Source organism: Sceloporus occidentalis, unplaced genomic scaffold (genome assembly GCF_023333645.1).
Source record: "Sceloporus occidentalis isolate IW3139 unplaced genomic scaffold, rSceOcc1.0.p SCAF_6, whole genome shotgun sequence".
NCBI classification, from domain to species: Eukaryota; Metazoa; Chordata; class Lepidosauria; order Squamata; family Phrynosomatidae; genus Sceloporus; species Sceloporus occidentalis.
In genome coordinates this window covers 76,900,238-76,921,771 of record NW_028316986.1, presented here as the reverse complement: position 1 = coordinate 76,921,771, position 21,534 = coordinate 76,900,238, and the positions used below count along the sequence as shown (strand labels likewise).

General features: G+C 41.6%; 1 protein-coding gene across 2 annotated transcripts in view; it reads left to right on the top strand.

Moving 5' to 3' along the window:
- TULP4 (TUB like protein 4) overlaps positions 1-6,882 on the top strand; it is a 125,180-nt gene extending 118,298 nt beyond the window's left edge. The window contains exons 14-15 of one of the 2 annotated variants that reach the window (XM_089530122.1): positions 551-3,177; positions 6,386-6,882. In XM_089530122.1, the coding sequence (XP_089386248.1) occupies positions 551-3,177; positions 6,386-6,502 (2,744 nt within the window). In that variant the 3' untranslated portion in view covers positions 6,503-6,882. Of the gene's footprint in view, positions 1-550; positions 3,190-6,385 lie in introns of both variants that reach the window. The other variant, XM_089530121.1, reaches the window with a different exon arrangement.
- The last annotated feature ends 14,652 nt before the right edge of the window (positions 6,883-21,534 follow it).

Here is a 21,534-nt window from a genome sequence, read left to right as displayed (position 1 = left end):
TTGGAAACTTGGGGAGAGAGCCATGAGCAGGGAGGAAGGGGGATTTGCAGAAGCAGAGGGGCTTAGCAGAAAGAGTGTATGTTCCCAGGCCTAGTTCATGATTTGCTTCCCGTGTTTAACAGGGAAACCATCTAATAAATGCACTGGCCAAAGCAAAATAATGTTTGCTAAATGGGGATTAACAAATCACTCAGGGATTTTTAAAACATAAACAAATTGATGGATGAATGATGTCTCTCATGAACAAAAAACTTTAGATTAATTCTGTCATAATATTAAATAATACACTATTTATTATTATTATTAACCTTAATTTATGAAGCGCTGTAAATTTACACAGCGCTGTACATGCAATCTTTTTAGTTAGACGGTTCCCTGCCCTCGGGCTTACAGTCTATATAATATATAATACATCTGATGAGTCTGCATCTGCATGAAGTAGACTCAGTCTGTGAAAGCTTATGCTGCAAACTTCTTTCTCTCAGTTAGTCTCAAAGGTAACACAATATCCCATTGCAAACTTTAAAATACTATGTGTTTTTGGTCATAGTGACTGGAGCATCTGGAGTTCCTGAGAACAACCCACCATGCACCGTAAACATCCCAATTGCTCCTATTCACAGTTCAGCACAAGCAATGTCCCCGACTCAGAGCATAGGGCTGGTCCAGTCTTTGTTGGCCAATCAGAATGTACAACTGGATGTCCTTGCAAACCAGACAACAGCTGTGGCGGCACCAGACCACATGAATGATAATGGAATCCACTACCCAATCCCAAGCAGGTACTCCAACCCAGGCCAGGTGATCTTTGGAGGAGTAGAAATGGGGCGCATCATCCAGACACCACCTCAGTTACCCCTGCCTCCTCAGGGTGCAATCCAGATGACCATGATGGAACACAGAGATGGGGACAGAGATCATGAACACCTACAGAAGGCAAAAACATTGCGTCCAGTTCCACAGGTGGCTGAAGGAGAAGTGCCTGTCTTCAGCACTGCTCAAGAAATCCAGATGAACAAAATGAACCCCCCTCCCCCATACCCAGGCACCATACCAGCAGCTCCTACTACAGCACCACCACCTCCTCCTGTACCTCAACAACCTCCGGTAGACCTCTGCTTGAAAAAAGGAGACTTCCCGCTTTATCCAGCAGGACATTATCAGACCCCTCTAGGCTATGAGAGAATAACCACTTTTGACAGTAGTGGGAATGTTGAGGAGGTGTGTCGGCCTCGGACGCGCATGTTGTGTTCCCAGAACACTTACACTCTGCCAGGACCTGGCAGCTCTGCCACTCTAAGGATTACTTCGTCAGAGAAAAAGATTCAGCAACCTTGTACAAGTGCTACCTTGAATAGACTTACGGTTCCACGCTACTCCATTCCCACTGGGGATCCACCTCCTTACCCAGAGATTGCTGCCCAGCTGTCTCAAGGCCGTGGCATCACGCAGAGGCTAGATAACAGCATCATCCATGCCACTCTGCGGAGGAATAGCAGGGAGGCAGCACTGAAAATGGCTCAAATGGTTGACAACCAGAGAGCCACCTTGCAGCTCCCACCCAAACTAAAGAGCAATGTTGTGGCCGCCCAGTACCAACAGAGGGTGCCAACAGCACTATACACCTGCAGTCAGTGCAGCAGCAATGGCAACAGCAATGGCGGGAGCAGTGGCAGTGCTGCTAATATTGGGAATGGGAACATCAGCAGTGTCAACAGTAACAACAACACATCTGGCATTGGCAACACAAGGCCAGATGTAACAACGGGGAACAGCTCTCAACACAGCTCTGTCATTGCACACTCAGTCAGTACTTCACCTTTGGCTTCCCAGTCCTCATACAGTTTATTGGGTCCACCAGATAACTCTCGTGAACGGACAGATTATGTGAACTCTGCCTTCATGGAGGATGAGGCTCTTTCTCAGCACTGCCCTATAGAGAAATCAATACGTCATATTCCGGTAGCCATGGCAGAGCCTAGCATTGGTGTGAAAAGACCACCTCCCTATCAGTGGGAACCTATGGTGAGTGAGGAGATATGGGTTCCTCAAGAAAGGACAGCACATACTTTGCCTCATCCTGTTAAACCCACCCCTTTAGTTATTGGCCAAACTCAACATCTGGATATTTCACAGGCACCATTTGTTTCTCCCAAGTCTCCAACCAGTCCCACTGCCACTTTCCAGATGAATTATGGGGTTGGAGCACCCTACCCAGGGACCTATGGTATCCCTCCTCCCCCACCCCCACCTCTTCAGGGAATGCAGGTGCCCTGTTCTCCCAAAGAAAGTCTGGCCCCTCCTAAAATTGCACAACAGGAGCCAACAGTTGTGCTTCAGCCAGGTTATCCCTCCAACCTCTCCTATTGTCCTTTGCCTCCCATGTACCCTGGAAACAGCACTTGCTCGAGTTTACAGCTGCCACCGATGGCCTTGCACCCATGGAATCCCTACAGCACATGCCCACCTGCTGCGCAGAGTGCCCAAAGCACTCTCCCCCCCAAGGCCCTGCTGGTCGTGGAGAAACCAGTTATGTCTCCACCCCCAGCAGATCCTCCGGGTCATGTGGGCTCAGATGCAATGGCGGAGACAGCAGACAACTTCCAGGAAGTACTCTCATTGACAGAGAGCCCCATCCCTCAACGGACAGACAAGTTTGGGAAGAAGAACCGGAAGCGCTTGGATAGCCGTGCAGATGAGGGAAATATGCAGGCTATCACAGAGGGGAAAGTCAAAAAGGAGGCCAGGACAACACTGACTGACTTCAACTCACTGATATCCAGCCCTAGGCTGGGCAGGGAGAAGAAGAAAGTCAAAAGTCAGAAGGACCAGCTGAAGTCAAAAAAACTGAACAAGATGAATGAATTTCAGGACAGCTCAGAAAGTGAGCCTGAACTATTTATTAGTGGGGATGAACTGATGAATCAGAGCCAGGGCAGTAAAAAGGGGTGGAAAACGAAAAGGAACTTGAGGACAGCCAGTGAGCTTGATGAATTTAAGTGCCGAAAAGCAAATGAAAAAGAAGATGGACGACTGGGCAGCCAGGGCTTTGTGTATGTGATGGCTAACAAGCAGCCCTTGTGGAATGAGGCAACACAAGTCTATCAGCTGGACTTTGGAGGGAGAGTGACCCAAGAATCAGCAAAAAACTTCCAGATTGAGCTGGAAGGGAGACAGGTAGGAGAACAAGTAAGAAACTGAAGACATTTCATTGTGTTAGGCCTTGATATGTTATTTTCTCATGTTAGGCCTTCACAAATATCAAGTTTAGTTTACTGTGACTTCTTTTAAAATGGCAGACATGTTTTTCTGCCTTGGAGTAAAATAGTGGTCTATGTAAGGCCTGGTGCAGATGATTTGGATCCCTTAGCCCATCTGTGGGGACCTGTGGCCCTCCACATGATGTGGGACCCATCATTCCTAGCCATAGGCCATGTTAACTAGAGCAGCTGAGAGTTGAAGACTAACAACATCTGGAGGACCATCAGTTTCCCACTCTTGCCTAGGCTCCTAGGTATAATTAACTAGTCATTTTGAGTCCTGTTTTGGGAGAAAAGTGGACTATAAATCAAATAAATTAATGAGTGTAAATGTGTCTTAGACATAGATTTCTTGTGTGATATTTGTGTGTCTCTCAGTGCCTTTTCCTCAAAGCAGCCCACGTATTGAAAAGTGGTTCCCTTTTGTGATAATAGAACTTTTCAGAAGCAGAAAAGGTTTGGATAGATAAACCCAAATGTGTTCCATTCTGGAAGGAAAGCTATGGAGAAGAGCTGCTTATCATTTTGTGCTCCTTAGGGAAGCTTCAGCTGATTATGTGTGATGACCCAGTGTGTGCAGACATGTAGGGCCATGTAACTAGGAGTATGAAAACGTCATGGTCTGTAGGGTGATGTTGTGCTCACATTTGTGTATGGCATTTACTAGCAAAAGAATGCAGTGGGCAAAAGAGTCTTTAGGTCCTGAGACTGTACTTAATCATGCACAAGAATCAACCATACTAGTGATTGGCTATCTAAGGTGTGCCTAATGTCTAAAGCAGAAAACAGTAAAATATATTCAGAAAATGATGAAAGAATATATGAACTGGAAATCTTGCTCATTTGTTTTTAAATCTTCAAAGGAGATGCTGCATATGAATAGCTAAGACGTATAAACAGAAGTACATAGCATTTTGCCAAAAAAAGAAAGAAAAGCTGACTTTAATTTCTACTAGTTAGATTTAGGCATTCCAACTATCAGTCTTGTTTCACCCTCTGTCCCATCCACACAGGGATGTAGCCGGGGGGGTGGGTTTTCTGGATCCCCCGTTCCATTAGATACAATGAATGGTGCGTGTCGCCACACTGCCGCACCCAAGCCCCATTATAATGATGGCACTTAGTCTGGATCCCCCCCCTTCCCAAAATCCTTGCTATGTCCATGATCCAGAACCCTTGACACTGCTTGAAAGTAGGTATGAATAGAGACCTGAGTGGATCAGTGAAATGAAGAATCCTCTTCCTGCTGCTGTTCTAATTGTTTGTTTCTTTCTTCTACTTTTCTTTGAGGTAAGCTGAGCAGGAAGGGAGATAGTAAATGATCTGGGATGTAGGGTGAGAAGATAGCAGAAACCTTCCTGCTGCACATCTCAGTCTATCTCTTTTGGCTTAGCTTGCCCCTGGAAAAACCAAATAAGAAATGAGATTTAGATTGGTTTGAATTACAACTATGGCAGTCTCCCTCTGGTAGCAGCAATTAGGTTGTGTGACTCAGAGATAATAATAATAATAATAATAATAATAATAATAATAATTTATTTGTACCCCGCATCCCCCTACATAAAATGATAGAACATTTGCCAGCCTCAACCCCACTAGCCATGTGGGCTCTTAGGACCCTTGTCTGTGTTGCTTCTCAGTAGGCTTCAGTGTTATTTACATTATTTGAACTACGGCTTCCATAGCCATGGTGGCTGTGGGATTCAGGGGGTTGTAGTCCAAAGAATACTTTTCCCCAGCTCCAGTTCTCATCTGTTCATGAGAGACAAAAAGCCCCATGCAGGCAGATGTTATCACCAACAGTTTAGGTTTTCTAAAGGAAGAACAGAACACAAGTTAAATAAAAGAAGGGATCAAGAATGCTCTCTAAATTAAGTAATGATGTACCATGATGTTTTCAGGTTAGGTGAACAGAACCAGGATGTCTCACTTATTCCAGAATGGTCACCTGGAATAGACATGAGTGATCTTGCAGACATTCCAGTATGTTTACAAACTTCTAGGTACCTTCTGAGCACAAGAAGAAGGCTACTTCTGCTGTTTTGTGAGATTTTTTAAGTCTCCCTCGCCAAATGACCCCCAATTAGCCTATGACACTCATAAATAATTTTAAGATTGCAATCATGTTTTGTCCAACTGATTCCCAAATAATCAAGGACAAGCAGAACTCTTAGGTTTGAATCTGCTATTCCTGTTGTGCTGACACACCATAGTTTCTTGAATTCTCTCTCTCAAATTGCTTTGCCCTCCCCATCCCTTTTGGGAAAACATCCTATTTCCAGGGTGAGTAAATGTCATAACTGCAGAGGAGGACAAGGCACTGCAAAATGTAGAACATTACAAAATGAAAGCTAAAACACTAATATAAATATACATTCATTTCATATGGTTTATTTACAGCTATATTACATATACTTAACCTTATTTTTTTTATGAACTTACCTTTGTTAAAATGCCTTGTTGGCTTGCAATATATTTATAGAACTTTTAGCAAGACAGAGGCTTGTACTTTAATAGCAACAAACTCATGACTGAATCGATATTTAAATTATTTGTCCATTGTGATGAAATTTTGTTGTTTGTCCATTGTGATGAAATTAAGGAAAGATTGCTTTGTATTGTGTCCTCAAATATCCCATTGCCTAACATGTTTGCTGTTCCAAGAAACAAATGTGCCCCAAGCTTTGGGGGCAACTCTTGTCTGCTGCTGCTCCTAGGAAAAACAAACTTCAGAAGAATCTATACTACACATCCCCCTATGTGCCGCAATTAGAGGCTGCCAAGTAGATGAATTTCTCAAAGGGAAACAACAAACATGGTGTTAGTCAATGGACTTTTTAATCATGCTCAAAATGGTGGACATTTTGGAATTCTTCCTGGACAGGGAGTTGAAATGTCCTCAAAAAGGATGATGTCTGGTCACCCTGCCCTTTTCTCGTTTCAGCCCTACTGACTCTATTGTACCACATACCAAATGAAATGTTAATTCTCAGTATGAGGCAAGAGATTGTACAATTTTCATCTTTTAATGGCACACTTTCTACTTAGTGACTTTTTCAGTCCTTATTTATTCATCTTTGTCCGCTTCTTTTTCCTTTTCCTCCTCCCACTACTTTGTCCTTCAGGTCATGCAGTTTGGGAGGATTGATGGCAACGCTTACATTTTGGACTTTCAGTATCCATTTTCTGCGGTGCAAGCCTTTGCAGTAGCTCTGGCTAATGTGACTCAACGCCTCAAATGAAAAAAAAAAGAAAGAAAAAAAGACCAGAAAGAGTGGGGGGGAAACGTAACAAAGCTTTCTCATAAGGGCCATCGCAGGAAGTGGCCTGGGAGAAGCGTGCAAAGGAATCTGGAAGTGAAGAAGGAAGTGCAACTGGAAAAAAAAGTCTCCAAGTGCCCTAAGAAGGGCATCAGCTTCGAACATTAATGGGGATAGGGTGGGGCTCTTTTGGTTTGGGATTTGTTTTCTTTGACTCAACATCGTGCTGGTTTTTCAGGGCAAGCAAAAGATGGGAGCTATTCTGTGTTCTGTTGGGAAATGTAGCTTTTGGCTTGTTGTGATGGTTTTTCTGTGTTTGCCGCAAAAAGTAGCTAATGTAAGCCGAGAGAAGGATTTTAAAAGACTGCCCTTCTTTTTTTCTTTCTTTCATTATTTTATAGATTGCCTTATATCATGCTGTTCCTTTTAAAGTAAGGAACATAACCCCCCACCACCACTTTGTACTTCAATAGCAAATGGCAAAGAAAGACAAAAGCTATAATATACTTGAAGACATATGTTTATTCTCTGATAATGGAGCACTGTAGGTGCCATGGAGATTTTTTTGGAAGTCCTTACCTAGTTTCTAAAAATATCATTTGCAGGTGAAAAAAAACAAAGCAAGGTATTTACCTTTGGGGTTGTTTGAAAAAGGACACTGTGTTAAAGATTTTTCCCCCTTTCTTTTCCTTTGTTCTGTGACCTGGGTTATGAGTCTGTACCAGCCACTGGCAAATTGGGCAGGGGAGAGAGGCAATGATGAGGTGCACATATTGTTTTAAAATACTTATACAGTACTGATTTTGGTTCATATGTGTGGAATGAAAGGTTGTGACCAGAACTAAGTAAAGTTATTTGTTTGGACTATAGCTCCCAGAACCTTGGGGGATTTGGGTAGTTGTGGTCCAAATAATAACTTTTCCAAGTAGAAAACATGCAGGGGTAGCTGTGTTGGCCATTTAACAAATACAAACAAAAATCTATCACTGATACCTTTATTGGCCACCTGAAATGCACAATATACTTGTTGCAAGCTTTCGAAGCTCCATGGGCTTCTTTACCTGGCAAGATGTTACAAATCAAATGGGAGAGGGAAAAACAATTGCAGATGTTAGCTAGATGCCTGCATGTTGTTTCAGTCCTTGGTAAAGATGGTATGCCAGAGATGATATCTTTTGCAGGCAGGCTCCTCCTCCTTCTGGCCATGTGGCAATAGGGAGATTTTCAAAGTCCAGGAAATTTAAAGTCCATTTTCATCTCAGCAGGGACATTGGATTGCAAAAGAGGGGTCCCTGTTGAGATGCAAATGGAATTTGAAAATCTCCCTATTGCCACATGGCCAGAAGGAGGAGAAGCCTGCCTGCAAAAGATATCCTCCCCAGTATACCATCTCTACTAAGGACTGAAACAACATGCAGGCATCTCACTAACATCTCCAATTGTTTGTTCTTTTACCTCCTGTTTGGTTTCTAACATCTTGCCTGATGAAGAAACCCATGGAGCTTCTAAAGCTTGCAACAAGTATATTGTGCATTTTGGTTGGTCAATAAAGGTATCACTGGTGGATTTTTGTTAACTTTTCCAAGCTTTGGCTAGGAGTGACAACTGAGCAAGAACCACATCTGCTGATCCTCACTTCATAATGTTTACATCTGACTAACAATGTATCCTCTGATCAATTCAAGATGCACAATCAGTTTCAAAACATTATAGTGTTAATTTGGAGGATGTCAACACAAGATCCTTTCACACTACCCAATTATTGCATTATGATTCCACTTTAACTGCCATGGCTCCATGGTATTTAGAATACTCAGCCAGAGAGCTACAAACCCCAGGATTGTACAGGATGTAGCCATAGAAGTTAAAATGGAATCAAAGGCGGGGTACACACCGCCAGAACATGGCATGTCCCCAGTGCTTCTCCTTGCTCCACAGGAGCGCCACAGCAACCAAATTGCATGACACTCCTGCGCAGCAAAAAAAGAGCACCTGGAAGCGGCTCCTTTTTGCGGCACACTTCCGCCACCCCAAAGCACCAGTGGTGGCGCGGAGACATTGCAGTTGCGCCACCCCGTTTGGAGGTAGTGCAGCTGTGATGTCACCGTTACGTGCCGCATCTGGTGGGCGCGCTGCAGCTGCGGCACCCTCGTCACATGTGAGGGTTGCTGGTTGTGTGGGCGCTCCGCCTACCAGGCAACCCTCGCATGTGATGAGGGTGCCTCAAAGGCCTGTCTGGATCAGGCCAAAGTGCTGTAACTGTATAGTGCGAAAGGTCCCATAGGCTGAAGCAGTACATGTCTTTGTCAAGATTAAGCCTTAGATAGCCTAGTCATATCTGGCTTCCTGGGTGAGCCAAGATCTGATAGGATTGTGTGGGACAGAATTGGCAGGAGGTTGCATTAGCAATTTGAGTCTTGAGTTTATGAATACATCCATGCAAGCACACTGCAGTAAGGACAAGAAGAAGAATATTGAGAGTTTCTCTGGAGGAAGCTGAAGCTGAAAGGAAGCTAAAACTCATGGTCTTAGATAGCTGGAGGGAGGAATGAGATAGATAAAAGGCTGAGACACAAATGTTGGCTAGAATAGGAATTGCCAACCAGGTAATGCCAAGGCCAGCATTTGTCCAGTCAAAAACGCATAAGGATATGTAGCCTGGCTCAGTCAGAGCAGATCAATAGATTGCTGCAAATGGGGCCATTCTGGAAATCAGAGAAGATAATACTTCCTGTTCTCCAAACATTCTGGAGTTGTTCACTACTGGAGGAGTGTGTGCAAATCAAAATATTCCTAGTTCAAGTCCAGTTGACTCTGGTAACTTGCTGGTTGAACAGTGAAAGAGTTGGTGAATACTTGCTATTTCCCTGTTCTGTAGTCATAGCGTGCCTCCTCTGGCTATAAATTGAAGTGGGCAATGCTCCAGTAAATGGATTGAAAGCCCAAACTGATGGAGAACATAATGGTTTCTTTAATCAACTTTATGTAGTCAGAGAGACTGTTTCTACCTGATGAACTCTCCATTATGTGTCAGAGGCCATGACAGGTATTTCAGAAGAGGTGGTTTCAAGAGAGAGTGAATCTGTTTCATAAACTCATTATGCTCCTGTATTTTCCTGATTTTAAGCTGGCCCTTGCTTCACCAGTGAGTGTGTGCAAACTGAAATAAATTTCATGTGAGTAATTTTTCACATCAGATAGCAAAGTTTAACTGCAGATCCTTGGCAAGAGATAACATTTAAACATCACAGTGGCTGTGAAGGCTTCTACCTCATTTATATCTATTCATTCCTCAAGGGAGGATGTTCACCATATTTTATATTTTAAAAAGAAGATATCAACCAAGTCAAGTAAAAGCTTTATAAATATTACTAGGAGTAAAGTTAAGCAGGTGATGGTTAGGAGGTTGTTTTTGTTTTGCTCTGTTGTCTCCAGCAGAAAACCTATTAGCAAACAAGATCATATGCAAACTGAATGAGCTCACATAATGCAAATTGTATGTTTGAAACTTTGGTCCTGAAAAAATTGCTCTATATTCTGTGACAATTATAGCATAATACAGACTGAGGGGTTCTACAGACTGTCTCAAAAGAGCGGCTCCACAGCTTTCAGCACCAGATTGGAGCTGTGGCAAACACACACTGCAGCCCTGATCCGGAGCTTTGCCGGCGCTAAAAAGAATGGTAAAATGCTGCTCCTTTTAGCGCTGGCAAAAAGGCACCCTTGTCACTACAAGGGTGGCTTTTTGGCACTCCTTTGGCGCAGTATGTCTAAACACTGTGCCAAAAGAGTGCTGTGACACCCCCTGTTGTGCAGTTGAGCATGCAACGTGATGCTGGCATCAGGGTGGCATCAGAGCATGCAGCGTGCAGACCCCATGCCCCCACACTGCCCTGAGGCCATCGTTAAATGTCAGTTTGTTTAGCCCCTTAGTTATTTATTCCTTCTGTTAATCTTTTCAAATTATTGTAAACTACATTGAGTCCCATTTTGGGAGGAAGGTATAAATCCCATAAATAAATATATAAATATAAAATAAAATATGGGGAGGTGGTGATGGGGGGAATCCCATGTATACGAGGTCCCAAAATCTATAAATCTTGTCCACTTCTTGATCTACCTCTAGCCTCCAAACTTTCATCTGGCCTTGCCTTCATACTTTTGACCCCATCTTCACAGTCTTAAGAGCTAGAAATTTATAGTTTTTAAAAGCTCAAATTATGAGTTTGCTGATTTTTTTGCCTAATACAGTGGGCCCTCCCCATGTGCAGGGGATCTGTTCTGGATCCCCCCCCCCCCCCCCCCCACGTATGGGGAAAAATGTGTATGCTCAAACTCCATTATTTTTAATGGGGGAGTGTTTCCGTGTGCGGCACACCACACACACCATTACAGTTCCGGCGGCTTAACCTTCTGTGTAAAGTTAAAGCCGTTTATAGTGCATCTGCGTATGGCGTGGGCGCACTGTACAAACTCCATCCTTGAATGGTATAGTCACAGAATCCCAGTATATCCATGAACCTGAAACCAGGACATTGCTGATAGTCTAAGGTCCACTTGGAAGCTGTAGAACACTCTGGTGCTCCCATAATGCTTTGAGGAAGGAATATTTGAGGGGAAAGCAGCGTAGTTGGTTACTCTGATCAAGTACCAATTGAGGCAACTTCACAAGGACTAGCTTGCAATGTGATGCTGGTACCAACCAGTTTTTCAGAGCTTGGCAAAGCTGGCTGGGAGATTTTGAGAGCCTTAGTTTCACACAAAGTGACATTTCAAGCTCTGACATTTTTTTTGGTACTGTTGTTTTGAAAATGTTTTTTTCTGCATGAACAAAACAGCTTTTTCCTTCCCCCATTTGAAATCTCACATAATTCTCACATACAGCATAAATTGTGTCTGTTTGTGTTGTGTGCCTTCAAGTAGTTTCCAACTTATGGTGACCCTCAAGTGACCCTATCATGGGGTTTTCTTGGCAAGATTTGTTCAGACGAGGTTTGCCATTGCCTTCACTTGAGGCTAAGAAAATGTGATTTGTCCAAGGTCACCCAGTGGGTATCATGGCAAAGCTGAGAATCGGAGCTGGGTCTCCAAAGTTGTACTTTAGCACTCAAACCACTATGCCACATTGTCTCTCACAGCATAAATTACAGGTGGCCTAAATCAAGAAGGGATCCCAAGAGTCATCGACTATGTCAAACAGCTCTTACAATCAAGGGAATCTTCTAATCTTGTCTCTTGTAATTTGAATCCATTGGTTTAGGTTATATCCTCTGAAGCAGGAGAAAACAAGCTTATTCCATCATCTGCATGATAGGTCTTCAGATATTTAAAGAGAGCTTCAGATATTTAAAGACAGATCGTATCTCTCCATCTTCACTTCTTCAAGCCAAACATATCCACCTCCCTTGACCATTCCTTATAGAACTTTGTTTCCACACTTCTTAATATCTTCCTACTATTATCCTAACCCTCCTCTGAGTTTGTTCCAGCTTGTCAATATCCTTCTTTAACGGTGGTGCCTAGAACTAGACACAATATTCCAGGTGAAGTCTGACTAAAGTAGAATAGAAACTTCTGTTCACTCGAGGAAAGGTCCTTGATTTTTACCTGTTCCCCCTGTTACTCACCCACCCCATGATCTTCCAGTGAACCCCTGGCACTTGGGAGTAACTTTGCATGGGCAGAAGTGGTGGAAGGAGGCAAATGCCATTCTGTGAGCAGATTCTCTTAGGAAAAGTCTTCTGCTGTACAGTGGACCCTTGTTATATGCTGGGGTTAGGTTCCAAGATCCCCTGTAGATAAAAAAATGCACGGATGCTCAAGTCCCATTAAATATAATGACATAGCAAAATGATGTCCCTTATAAAAGTTGGAAAATCAAGGTTTGATATTTGAAATGTATACATTTTTTTTGAACATTTTCAAACCGTGGATGCTTGAATCCGTGTATAAAAAAATCTGTGTATAAGAAGGGCTGACTGTATTATACAGGCCTTATGCCAGGGGAGTATAGAACATGGGTCGACTACAAATATACTAAAGGTTGTCTGTATGAGCCAAAAGGGCCATGTTTTCTCCAGCTTCTGGACATCCAGTTCAGATGACACAGACCAAACCCCAGGCCAGGATCGGGCCCAATCCTGCCAGACTGCACACAGATCTGCTGGATCTGGCCCGCTCGCAGGATAAAAAGCCTTCACCTAGGTCAGTTTGATCCCTGGTTTGCTGGGAAGTTTCCTAGAAACTCCAGATGTTTACATGGCCCTCCTGCACTCCTTACCTTGCTGCGCCATCACTGGTATTGAGAAGCTTCCTGTTGCCATGCCTGATGTAGAAATGGGGCACCTCACTGTGAGGGTGCAGCCAGGCAACCTGTTTCTGCATCACACATGACAGGGCTTCTTAATACCAGCAACAGTGCAGCAAAGTAAGGAGTGTGCACTGGTAGTAGTTCCCAGGTCGGCATGGGGACTGGTGTGTAAACACTTGCCTGGCCCCACACCTGGGTGAGCACCAAGGCTAGGATAGCATAGGTTGAGCTTGCGGTATCATGCCCATCTGCACAGCCCCTAAGTTGATCCATTAAAAATAAATTAGGAATGTTAAAACAATTTAAAACCACATGCCTAAATATGTTGGAGTAAATCAGCACCCAAAAGCTTTCATGAATAGCAGCGTTCTTACTTGGTGCCTAAGTAAAGCCAGTGCTTGCACTAGCTGGACCTTCAAGGAAAACATATTCCACAATTGAGGTGGCACAGTTGAGAAGGCCAACACTCTGTCTTGCCATTTTCTGCGGCATCCTGCCCTTCTTTTTGGGATTTGTGTAAGGCTCCCCCCCTCCGCAGTCCCACAACTGCATTCCCTGCTCCCAGAACTGAGAAACCTGAAACGGCTCTACACAAGTGTTTCCCAGTTTGTGAGCTACAACAGAATTAATCACAGTTCCACATGAAAGGAAGAACCTGGGGATCCCAGCTAGTTGACTCAACAGGAGGACTGGGAAAAGATAGAAGAGAAAATTATAGTGATAGGCAGTATTTAGGACAAGATGCCAGGCCACCAAGTAATATTGGAAATCAGTAGTAGGATAAATGAATACTTTTAGTATTTTAACAAGGACATTGGTGTTGGGGCAAAACCTTAGTTTAAACTCAGATCACTGCTTCTGTTCAGCAAGGGAAGGAGTGAGAAAGATTATGACAAGTTCCCTGGCTCATTGACATTGAGAAGGAAAGAATTCTAGTGCAGGTTGTTCCTTAAAAAGAGAAAACATGAGACCGAACTATAGTAAATAACTATATCAAGTGGAGTTTTAAGTTCAGGCCCACATAAAACACATCTGCAAATGTGAAGTATGTCAGGGATGATGGGAGTTGTAGCACTTCACCTCTGGCTCGAACTCACCACCTTGTTACGCACCGGCGCTGACCAGTTTTGGCCAGTGGTTAAAGCTTTGCTCTAAAGCAGCAGAGTTACAGAGAATAGGCTGAAGACCCTGACAAACTCTCCAAGCCTTCTCACTCTTGCTTCCACAGAAGTCTTCACACTTCTTCAGGATCCAGCTGGCTCTTGTATCTTCACTCAAGACACCAGACAACTCAGTAGTCTTATATAAAAGATCTACTTTATTCTACTATATACAGCTCCAAAACTATCCAACACAACTCCAATATTCCTCCACTACTACCAACTACTACTACCCACAAAATACATTGGGAATCATAGCCATTATTATAGCCCTTGGAAAACACCACCCACTCTTGTCAGTTTCCACCCAGTGGGCGTGTACAACCATTTTCATTGGTTCTCTTAGTTCATCCCATAATTAATGATTTCATCATTTCACCTTGTCCACTTTAACAATTCTCAGGTGTGTTCAATTATCCACTTTGCATTTCTGTCCTTGGCATTTAGGACTTGTTAATTACATTACCTTTTACACCTGTGTGGCTCCTAATTGCTTTTGCTGAGTCATCCTGACTCTCACATACATGTTTTATTTCTTACACTGTATATCCCATGTTGCATTTTCCTTAACAAAGTAATCTGTTATGTTCAGCAGCCAAAAGTGCACCTACAGTACCATAATTGTTTCTTCTCAAATACCTCAAAATAAAAGCGAGGGGAGAAATGTTAATGTGTTCAAGGCTAGTGTTAGCACCTGGCATCTTTGGGCAAATGCCAGCTATCTGGTAGGGCACAATGACAGTGCTTACTCTGGGTCTCTCAGTTTTTCTTCTTTGGCCTGGTATTTCTTTTTTTATTATTATTATTAAAACAGAATACAACAAAAACTTGCTAAGTTCCAATATAACCACAGCTCAGTAGACATAATATAAAATAAAAGTATATTTATTATTTATTAATTTATTTATGGTATTTATACCCCACCCTTCAGCCGTAAAGGCTATGAGAGCGGCTTACAATTATTATTTTTCATTAGACGGTTCCCTGCCCTCAGGCTTACAATCTAAAAGACATGACACAAAAGGAGAAGGGAATGGTGGCAGGAAAGGGGATGAGGTCCAGTGGTTCTTCTCTCCCTCTGAGGCCTGGACCAAGGCAGATGGAATGGAGGCTTCTTCAGGCTAGCCCTGGTGGAGCTGGGCCTGCCTGTTCATTCCCTCGCAGGCTGAAGGATGACAGTTAAATATAAAACCATCAGATTGATACTGCTATTGAGGTTGTTAATCCATTGAGGAAAGTCAAAAATTTATGACAGCAATATATGTCTCGGAGAATTGCTTAAGTTCAAATGTTGAAATGGTGGTGGAGGCCTGGTATTCCAACCAGTAAAAAAAAAAAACCATCTAATTTTCCACATTGCCCCTGACCTAGCTTTACTCCTGAGTACTGTGGGAAAGAAAAAGGTTGGATAGAGTCAGGAGCCCAGCAGTACTGCCACCATATTCAGGTATGCCCTCCTACTGATGCAAGAAGGGGTGCCTGGAAGACATGTTTTCCCTCCCTCAAATCTTGATCCAGCCATGAACATGCCAGATAGGCACAAAAACCACATCTGGAACTTTATTATCAAACAAACAGAAGCCAATGCAGAGTCATTAAAATGTTCAGGCTGTGTTTTTTGTATGGATTGATGATCTTTTTTTTAAAAGTGCCTATTCCTGCAGTTAACAAAGATTGTCAAGTACAGAGCCCAATTCTAGAAGAGCAACTGAATCAAATAGACCAGTTTGCACAGACCACTGGCCATGGAGTAAAAAATGTATTTCACTTCACTCACTGTTGCAAGAATGTAATGAGCTTTGTGGTCCTCTCTCTGCTCTGGTTATGTTTATCATACATGCCTGTGAGATGTCCCCCAGTATGCTGTCTAATTGTTAATGATTCTTGTTTCCACAAATTTAATATTATTTACCAGATACCCTGGGAATAGATGACCTGGGCCCAATGGTAAGCATTTTCTTTGAAGGGAAGTCTTGGTAGATATTGAGAAAATAAAGCATTTTGGTAATATGTTTTTGGTGTGCTTGTGAAAAGGAAGGCAAGACCAACTTAACTAAGTAAAAGGACAAAACAGGAAGCCAGTAAGACCATATTCACTGTTTGTATTAAAGCATTCAGCCTTGGACTCCAGCTCAGTAGTCCCATCTGAGCATCTGAAGAGCATTTCATTGGATTCAGGAATCCAATGCTTTTTGGAGACTGTAATCCATGCACCTCCTATTGGGAAGCTCTGTCTGTGCTGCAGTGGGGAAATCTCTGCTGGTTGACTGGCTAAGTCCCTGGATTCAAGGGTGAAGGAACATGACACAGCAAGTGGTCTGAAGCTAAGCAGTGTTCTGAGAACCTTATATAAGCAGATGTCAATTACATGGAAGACAGATGGGATCTAAACAGAGTTTGGGAAAGTTATTTTGTTCTGAACCACAGCTCCCAGACTCCTCTGTGCTGGCGAGGGGATTCTAGCGCTGTCATCCAAAAGGAGACTTTCTTAAGCTTGGGATATAAATGAGTGGGATATACATGAACAAATTCTAGTTTTCTACAGGGAACAGATACTGTAGCATCTTGTGCAGATGAAACATATCTCATCATTTCTCCTGCCTTCTCAAGACCATTCCACACCTTTTGTAAAGCCAAAAGGTTTGCCCACAGTGTACACTGGGCAAGGTGCTATAGCCAATCAAAATTTCCTGGCCAAGTGTACCTGCAGAATACTTGTGTTTGCCACCCCCAGTTTACTTTTGTGGGTATGGACCTAAAAACCATAATCTGCGAAGTGGCTCTCATTCACACCTGAAAAGAAGTGAGGAGGAGAAAATAACATTTTAACTGGTCTTGGTATTGGACAAATGGCAGTGGTTTATAGGGCTGGATGTGCTAGGAAATGGCAATGGCAATGTTTTCTTCCATTCTCTGCAGCATCTTGGATCTATGTGCTATTGGAACTGTATTTCCAGCCTTGCCATATCACATCCATCCAAGCAAGGCAATGGTAGTCACTGAGATCTGGTCAGCTCCTTTTCTCTGCAGTCCATTCTTACCTATAAGGGTGCATGAGAGGCAGAAGTCTCATTTGGAACTTCCATGGTTTACAAAGGATTTTTTTAAATAATAATAATAATAAAATTTAGAATGTTTTTGGAAGAATTATTTTTTTCAAAAAAGTCCATCTTGTAATTACAGTCCTATGATTTCACTTCCAATTCAAAATTATTGGGTATGGAAGGGAAAACAAATCTGATTTCAACCTTTTCTGTCAGGGTAGTTTGTAAACCAATATATGACATGCAGAACATTGTCCCCTGCTCAAGGTGTTTTGGAGAGTTGAGGCAGTCTTCCCTTTATGAATGTTTGGTCTGTCTCGTAAATGGTTGTCTAAAGGAGGCCTTTTAAGTCATGTGTTAAGAAGAAAAAAATAAACTGCAAAAAAAAATTAAAATAGAAGATGCTTGTATTTCCAGTGTTTTATTAAGATAGTGCTCAATGAGCTCATGCCATACATCTCATCAATCTTGTCATTTAAAGTTCCTTTTTTAGGCTTGTAAGTTTTCCCCTCCTTTTCCTTTCTTTCTATTGTCAATCTGGCTATCCATTTTGGTTTTTCCCACTTTTCACTTTATGTTTTATCCTCTCGTGTACATTATTTACAGGAGGTTTTCAAGATCTTGCTGTTTGTTGTAGATACAATTTTTGTATTGTTGTGGAATTGCATGGGGATATGTTTGGTTGAAAAAGGCATTGTAGTCTTTACTGGAAAAGGGGTCATTTTTTAAAAAAATTGCATTTGTTTATAAATGCATCATTTGGGTACTGTAACTTTGATCATTGTTTTTTGATTTACTACTTTTTGGCATTTTTATTGTCATTTGAAAGTTCTTTTTTGTTCTATTTTGAGCTGGGATTTTTTTCTTTAAATTTATGAATCATATATGGTTAGATGCATGGGTTTCCTAACCATGCCAAACCTGCATGATGTTCTCAGTTCTGCAGAGAAAATGGTACACTTCTCTGATGACTGGTCCATACCTACAATATTTTTCAATGGCCTTTTAAAAATTATGGATTATTATTTTTAAAATATGACATTCAGACCTGGATTTTCTTTGTAATTATGACCCTTCCCATGACCTTTCTCTCCTGTTATGTGCCCTGTGTAATAGATTGTGCAGAAGGTTTCTAGAAAGCATTAAGTGGTTTCCCTTCAATAATGTGGTTTGTCCAAACTTTTGACTGTCTACATGATTGAGATTGGGTCAGTTGCCCTATTTTCCTTGATGAATTTGGAACTGTAAGAATTGTCCAGGTGTTGCTTATTAAATTTTTTGCAAACTAGAAGAGTTTGTGAGTTGGTTCTGGTATTTTGTCCGTTATTGCGCATATTTTTTGCACTGGAAGCCTGAATATTCACAACAGTTTTACTCTCATCGAGACTTCCATTGTTCATTCCTCTATCGATCACACCTTCTGTTACTGATATAGCAGGATTTTTGCCCCAGAAACCTGTCTTTATAATATTGTTACAACCAAATTTGGGCAACATTCATTTTTCTCTGACTACTTAATGAACGTCTATGAATAGCATTTTTGTTTCTTATTCTTTCACAAAATCCTCATGAATACATAATAGCCAAGATGCAATTTGGTGTATGAAAGCTCGTGTACTTGGAGCAATGCATTTCAACATAGAAAGATTTTTTTTTTTTAAAGTGGAACCAAGTGAGGTTACATAAACATGTCACTGAATTCCCAAAGAAGCCCTGCTTTGGCTCCTGCTCCACATGATTTTTCATTGGAAGCACATGGAGAGTGGATCTGTAGAAGCTCTAGTCAGAAAATTAAAGATATTCTGACGTACACATACACTCCAGATACATGGCTATATAAGGCTGATATTACAAGCTCCCAAAAGATCTTATAAGAATTGGTAGAAGGTGCCATCAGCATCATTTGGAGACTGATTTTGTATCAATATCACATTCTCCAGATTGTTGGTCAAATAATATGATCAGGACTGTCACAGAACCTGTTTCTGCAAGGCTTCAGGCGATAAATTATTTGTTGGATGACCAAGAGCTACAAACTATTAATTAGCACAACCAACATTGGATTCTGATTAATTCCTCAGACTGAAGTCTCTCACAAAGTCATGGTCAAGATACTTTCCTTCCTAGCCTGGGGGTGGATGGAGAGAATACAGGTTGATGCCTTAAAACCTGTAGGAATGTCTTTTAGACACATTTTCCTCACTGAACGCATTCCTGAGCCTGGTGCCCTTCACATGTGTCAGCTAAACTCAAAGACTTCATGCACTTGCTGCCATGATAGAGCTTCATCCCCTGGTAACAATGATTTTATATGGCTGGATTTGAATATATGTGCCATAGTTCTAATGCTAACTCCTGCAACCTGTATTCATCTAACACTAACTTGAAACTGGGGCAATGTGGTCAGCTGGCCTCAAAGGTGGCTTGGAAAGATATTACAGGACCGTTTCTACCATCAGGTTTAAAATCTGAAAGTTGATCCTCAGTTAAAGAGTAGAATCTTCTGTTGAACTCTGGATTTATCCATGACCCAGAAAACTGGAAGAAACCATTCTAAGGATCTATTCTAAAGATGGGTAAATGTAGACTGGGTAATCTTTTGGAAGGAGAGCTCGCTTCAGTGTTTAATCTTGTAGGATTAGAATTAAAGCATAATCATAGGAGAACTGTGATGCCTCTAATATAGGATTGAATAAACTAGTCTACTTTATGTTTTATCCTGGTATGAAAGATCTTAACAGAAATTAAAATATGTATAAGTTTTGCATTAAAACTACCATGCAGTTTAAAGCTTTTGGACCCAGCACTGCTCCTGATGTGGTAAGAAGTACTTTTGCCCAGTTTGGGTTAGTGTTACAGCTAACTTCTGAGAGAGGGCAAATCTGTCCGCAGTGGTTCATGCCTTAATCACCTCCTGGACAGACTACTGTAACATGAACTATGTGGGGCTGCCCTTGAAATGTGTTCAGAAGATACAGCTAGTACAAAATACATCAGACAGACTATTAGCAGGTCTGCATTTTAGAGACCACATAACACTGTTTTTAGAAGAACTGCACTTGCTTCCAAATAGCTTCTGAGCCCAATTCATGATGCTGGTCTTGACCTATAAAGCCCTGAACAGCTTGGGGCCAGGATATCTGAAACACTGCCTCTTCTGCCCTGTTATGTGTCCCACTACCTTATGGGGCAAGGCTGGTGGTACACGACAGGACTTTCTCTGTAGGAGTACCTTGAATGATATCTCCTGAAGAAGGTCAGGTCTTTGGCTCTTAAAATTAGGGGCATTTCCTTTAGCTGCTTTTAAAAAGCTCGTTGTTTTTTTGAAGAGATTTGAACTGTTTAAAATTGTTTTTTGTTCTTTATTATTTGATGTTATTAAAATGCTTTTGTCAATTGTGCTTCACCTCAGGAGTCCTGATTGGTCATGAGATGAGAAATACAGGCCATAAATCAGTCAGTCAGTCAGTCAGTCAGTCAGTCAGTCAGTCAGTCGGTCAACAGTTTACCAGAAGGGCTGTATAGTCACCAAACATTTGGGCGCAGAAGGGGAACCGATCCTAAATAAAATGTCCTTCAAACTCAAAGATATCCTTTAAGCTCAAACATGAACCTTCCCCAGCTACAATAGTAATGTATGTTCACAGGGGATTCTTAAACATCAGCATTTTCTCCAAAGGACTATATATTGTCCTGCTTTCAGCATGGAATTGGGCATCTACTCTGATTTGAAGATATTTATTTAAGATTATTTATGGTACATAACAGCAGCATACAAACATCTGTAAAGATTCCACAAGCTCCTCCTGATAGTTGAAAGGTAACAATGAGACAACAATGGATATTATTTTTCCCTTTCACATGATCTGAAATATTCATATTTCATCCACATTCAGTTTCTACAATTAAAAACAGTCCAAATCTCTTCAAAACAGAGTTATACAACCTATGTTTAATGGATGTTTACTAATAAATGTACACTGATGCATCTCTTACTGGCTACCTTTAAAAACATGCTACAGTGAATATACTCCCCTAAAGAAAACATTGTATTTAATTGGAATGCAACATTACATTTGTTAAAGCTTGCTTAGAAGATTTTACCGACTTTGTACAGCGCTGTGTATAATTACAGCGCTATAGAAATAAAGTTTAATAATAATAATAATAATAATAATAATAGAAGATGTGGTTTTTATACCTATTCTTCATTTTAAAAATACAAAAAACTCTATAAAGTGTATTCTGATAGCATTCTGTGACAATTAAATTAAATGTAGATGGAATCAGTAACGACACAAAAAATGTAATATTCCTCACTTTTACTAAAAGACATGTCACATATGCCACACAGGTTTTTAAAAAAATTATATAGAGAGATTTTGTAGCATCTTGCAAAGCTTTCCCCATATGTTAACTGTCTTCACACCTATTAGGCATCCAAATTTAATCCCACTGAAGTTCATAGTAATTATAATTGTGCACTGGGTCTCAGTATAT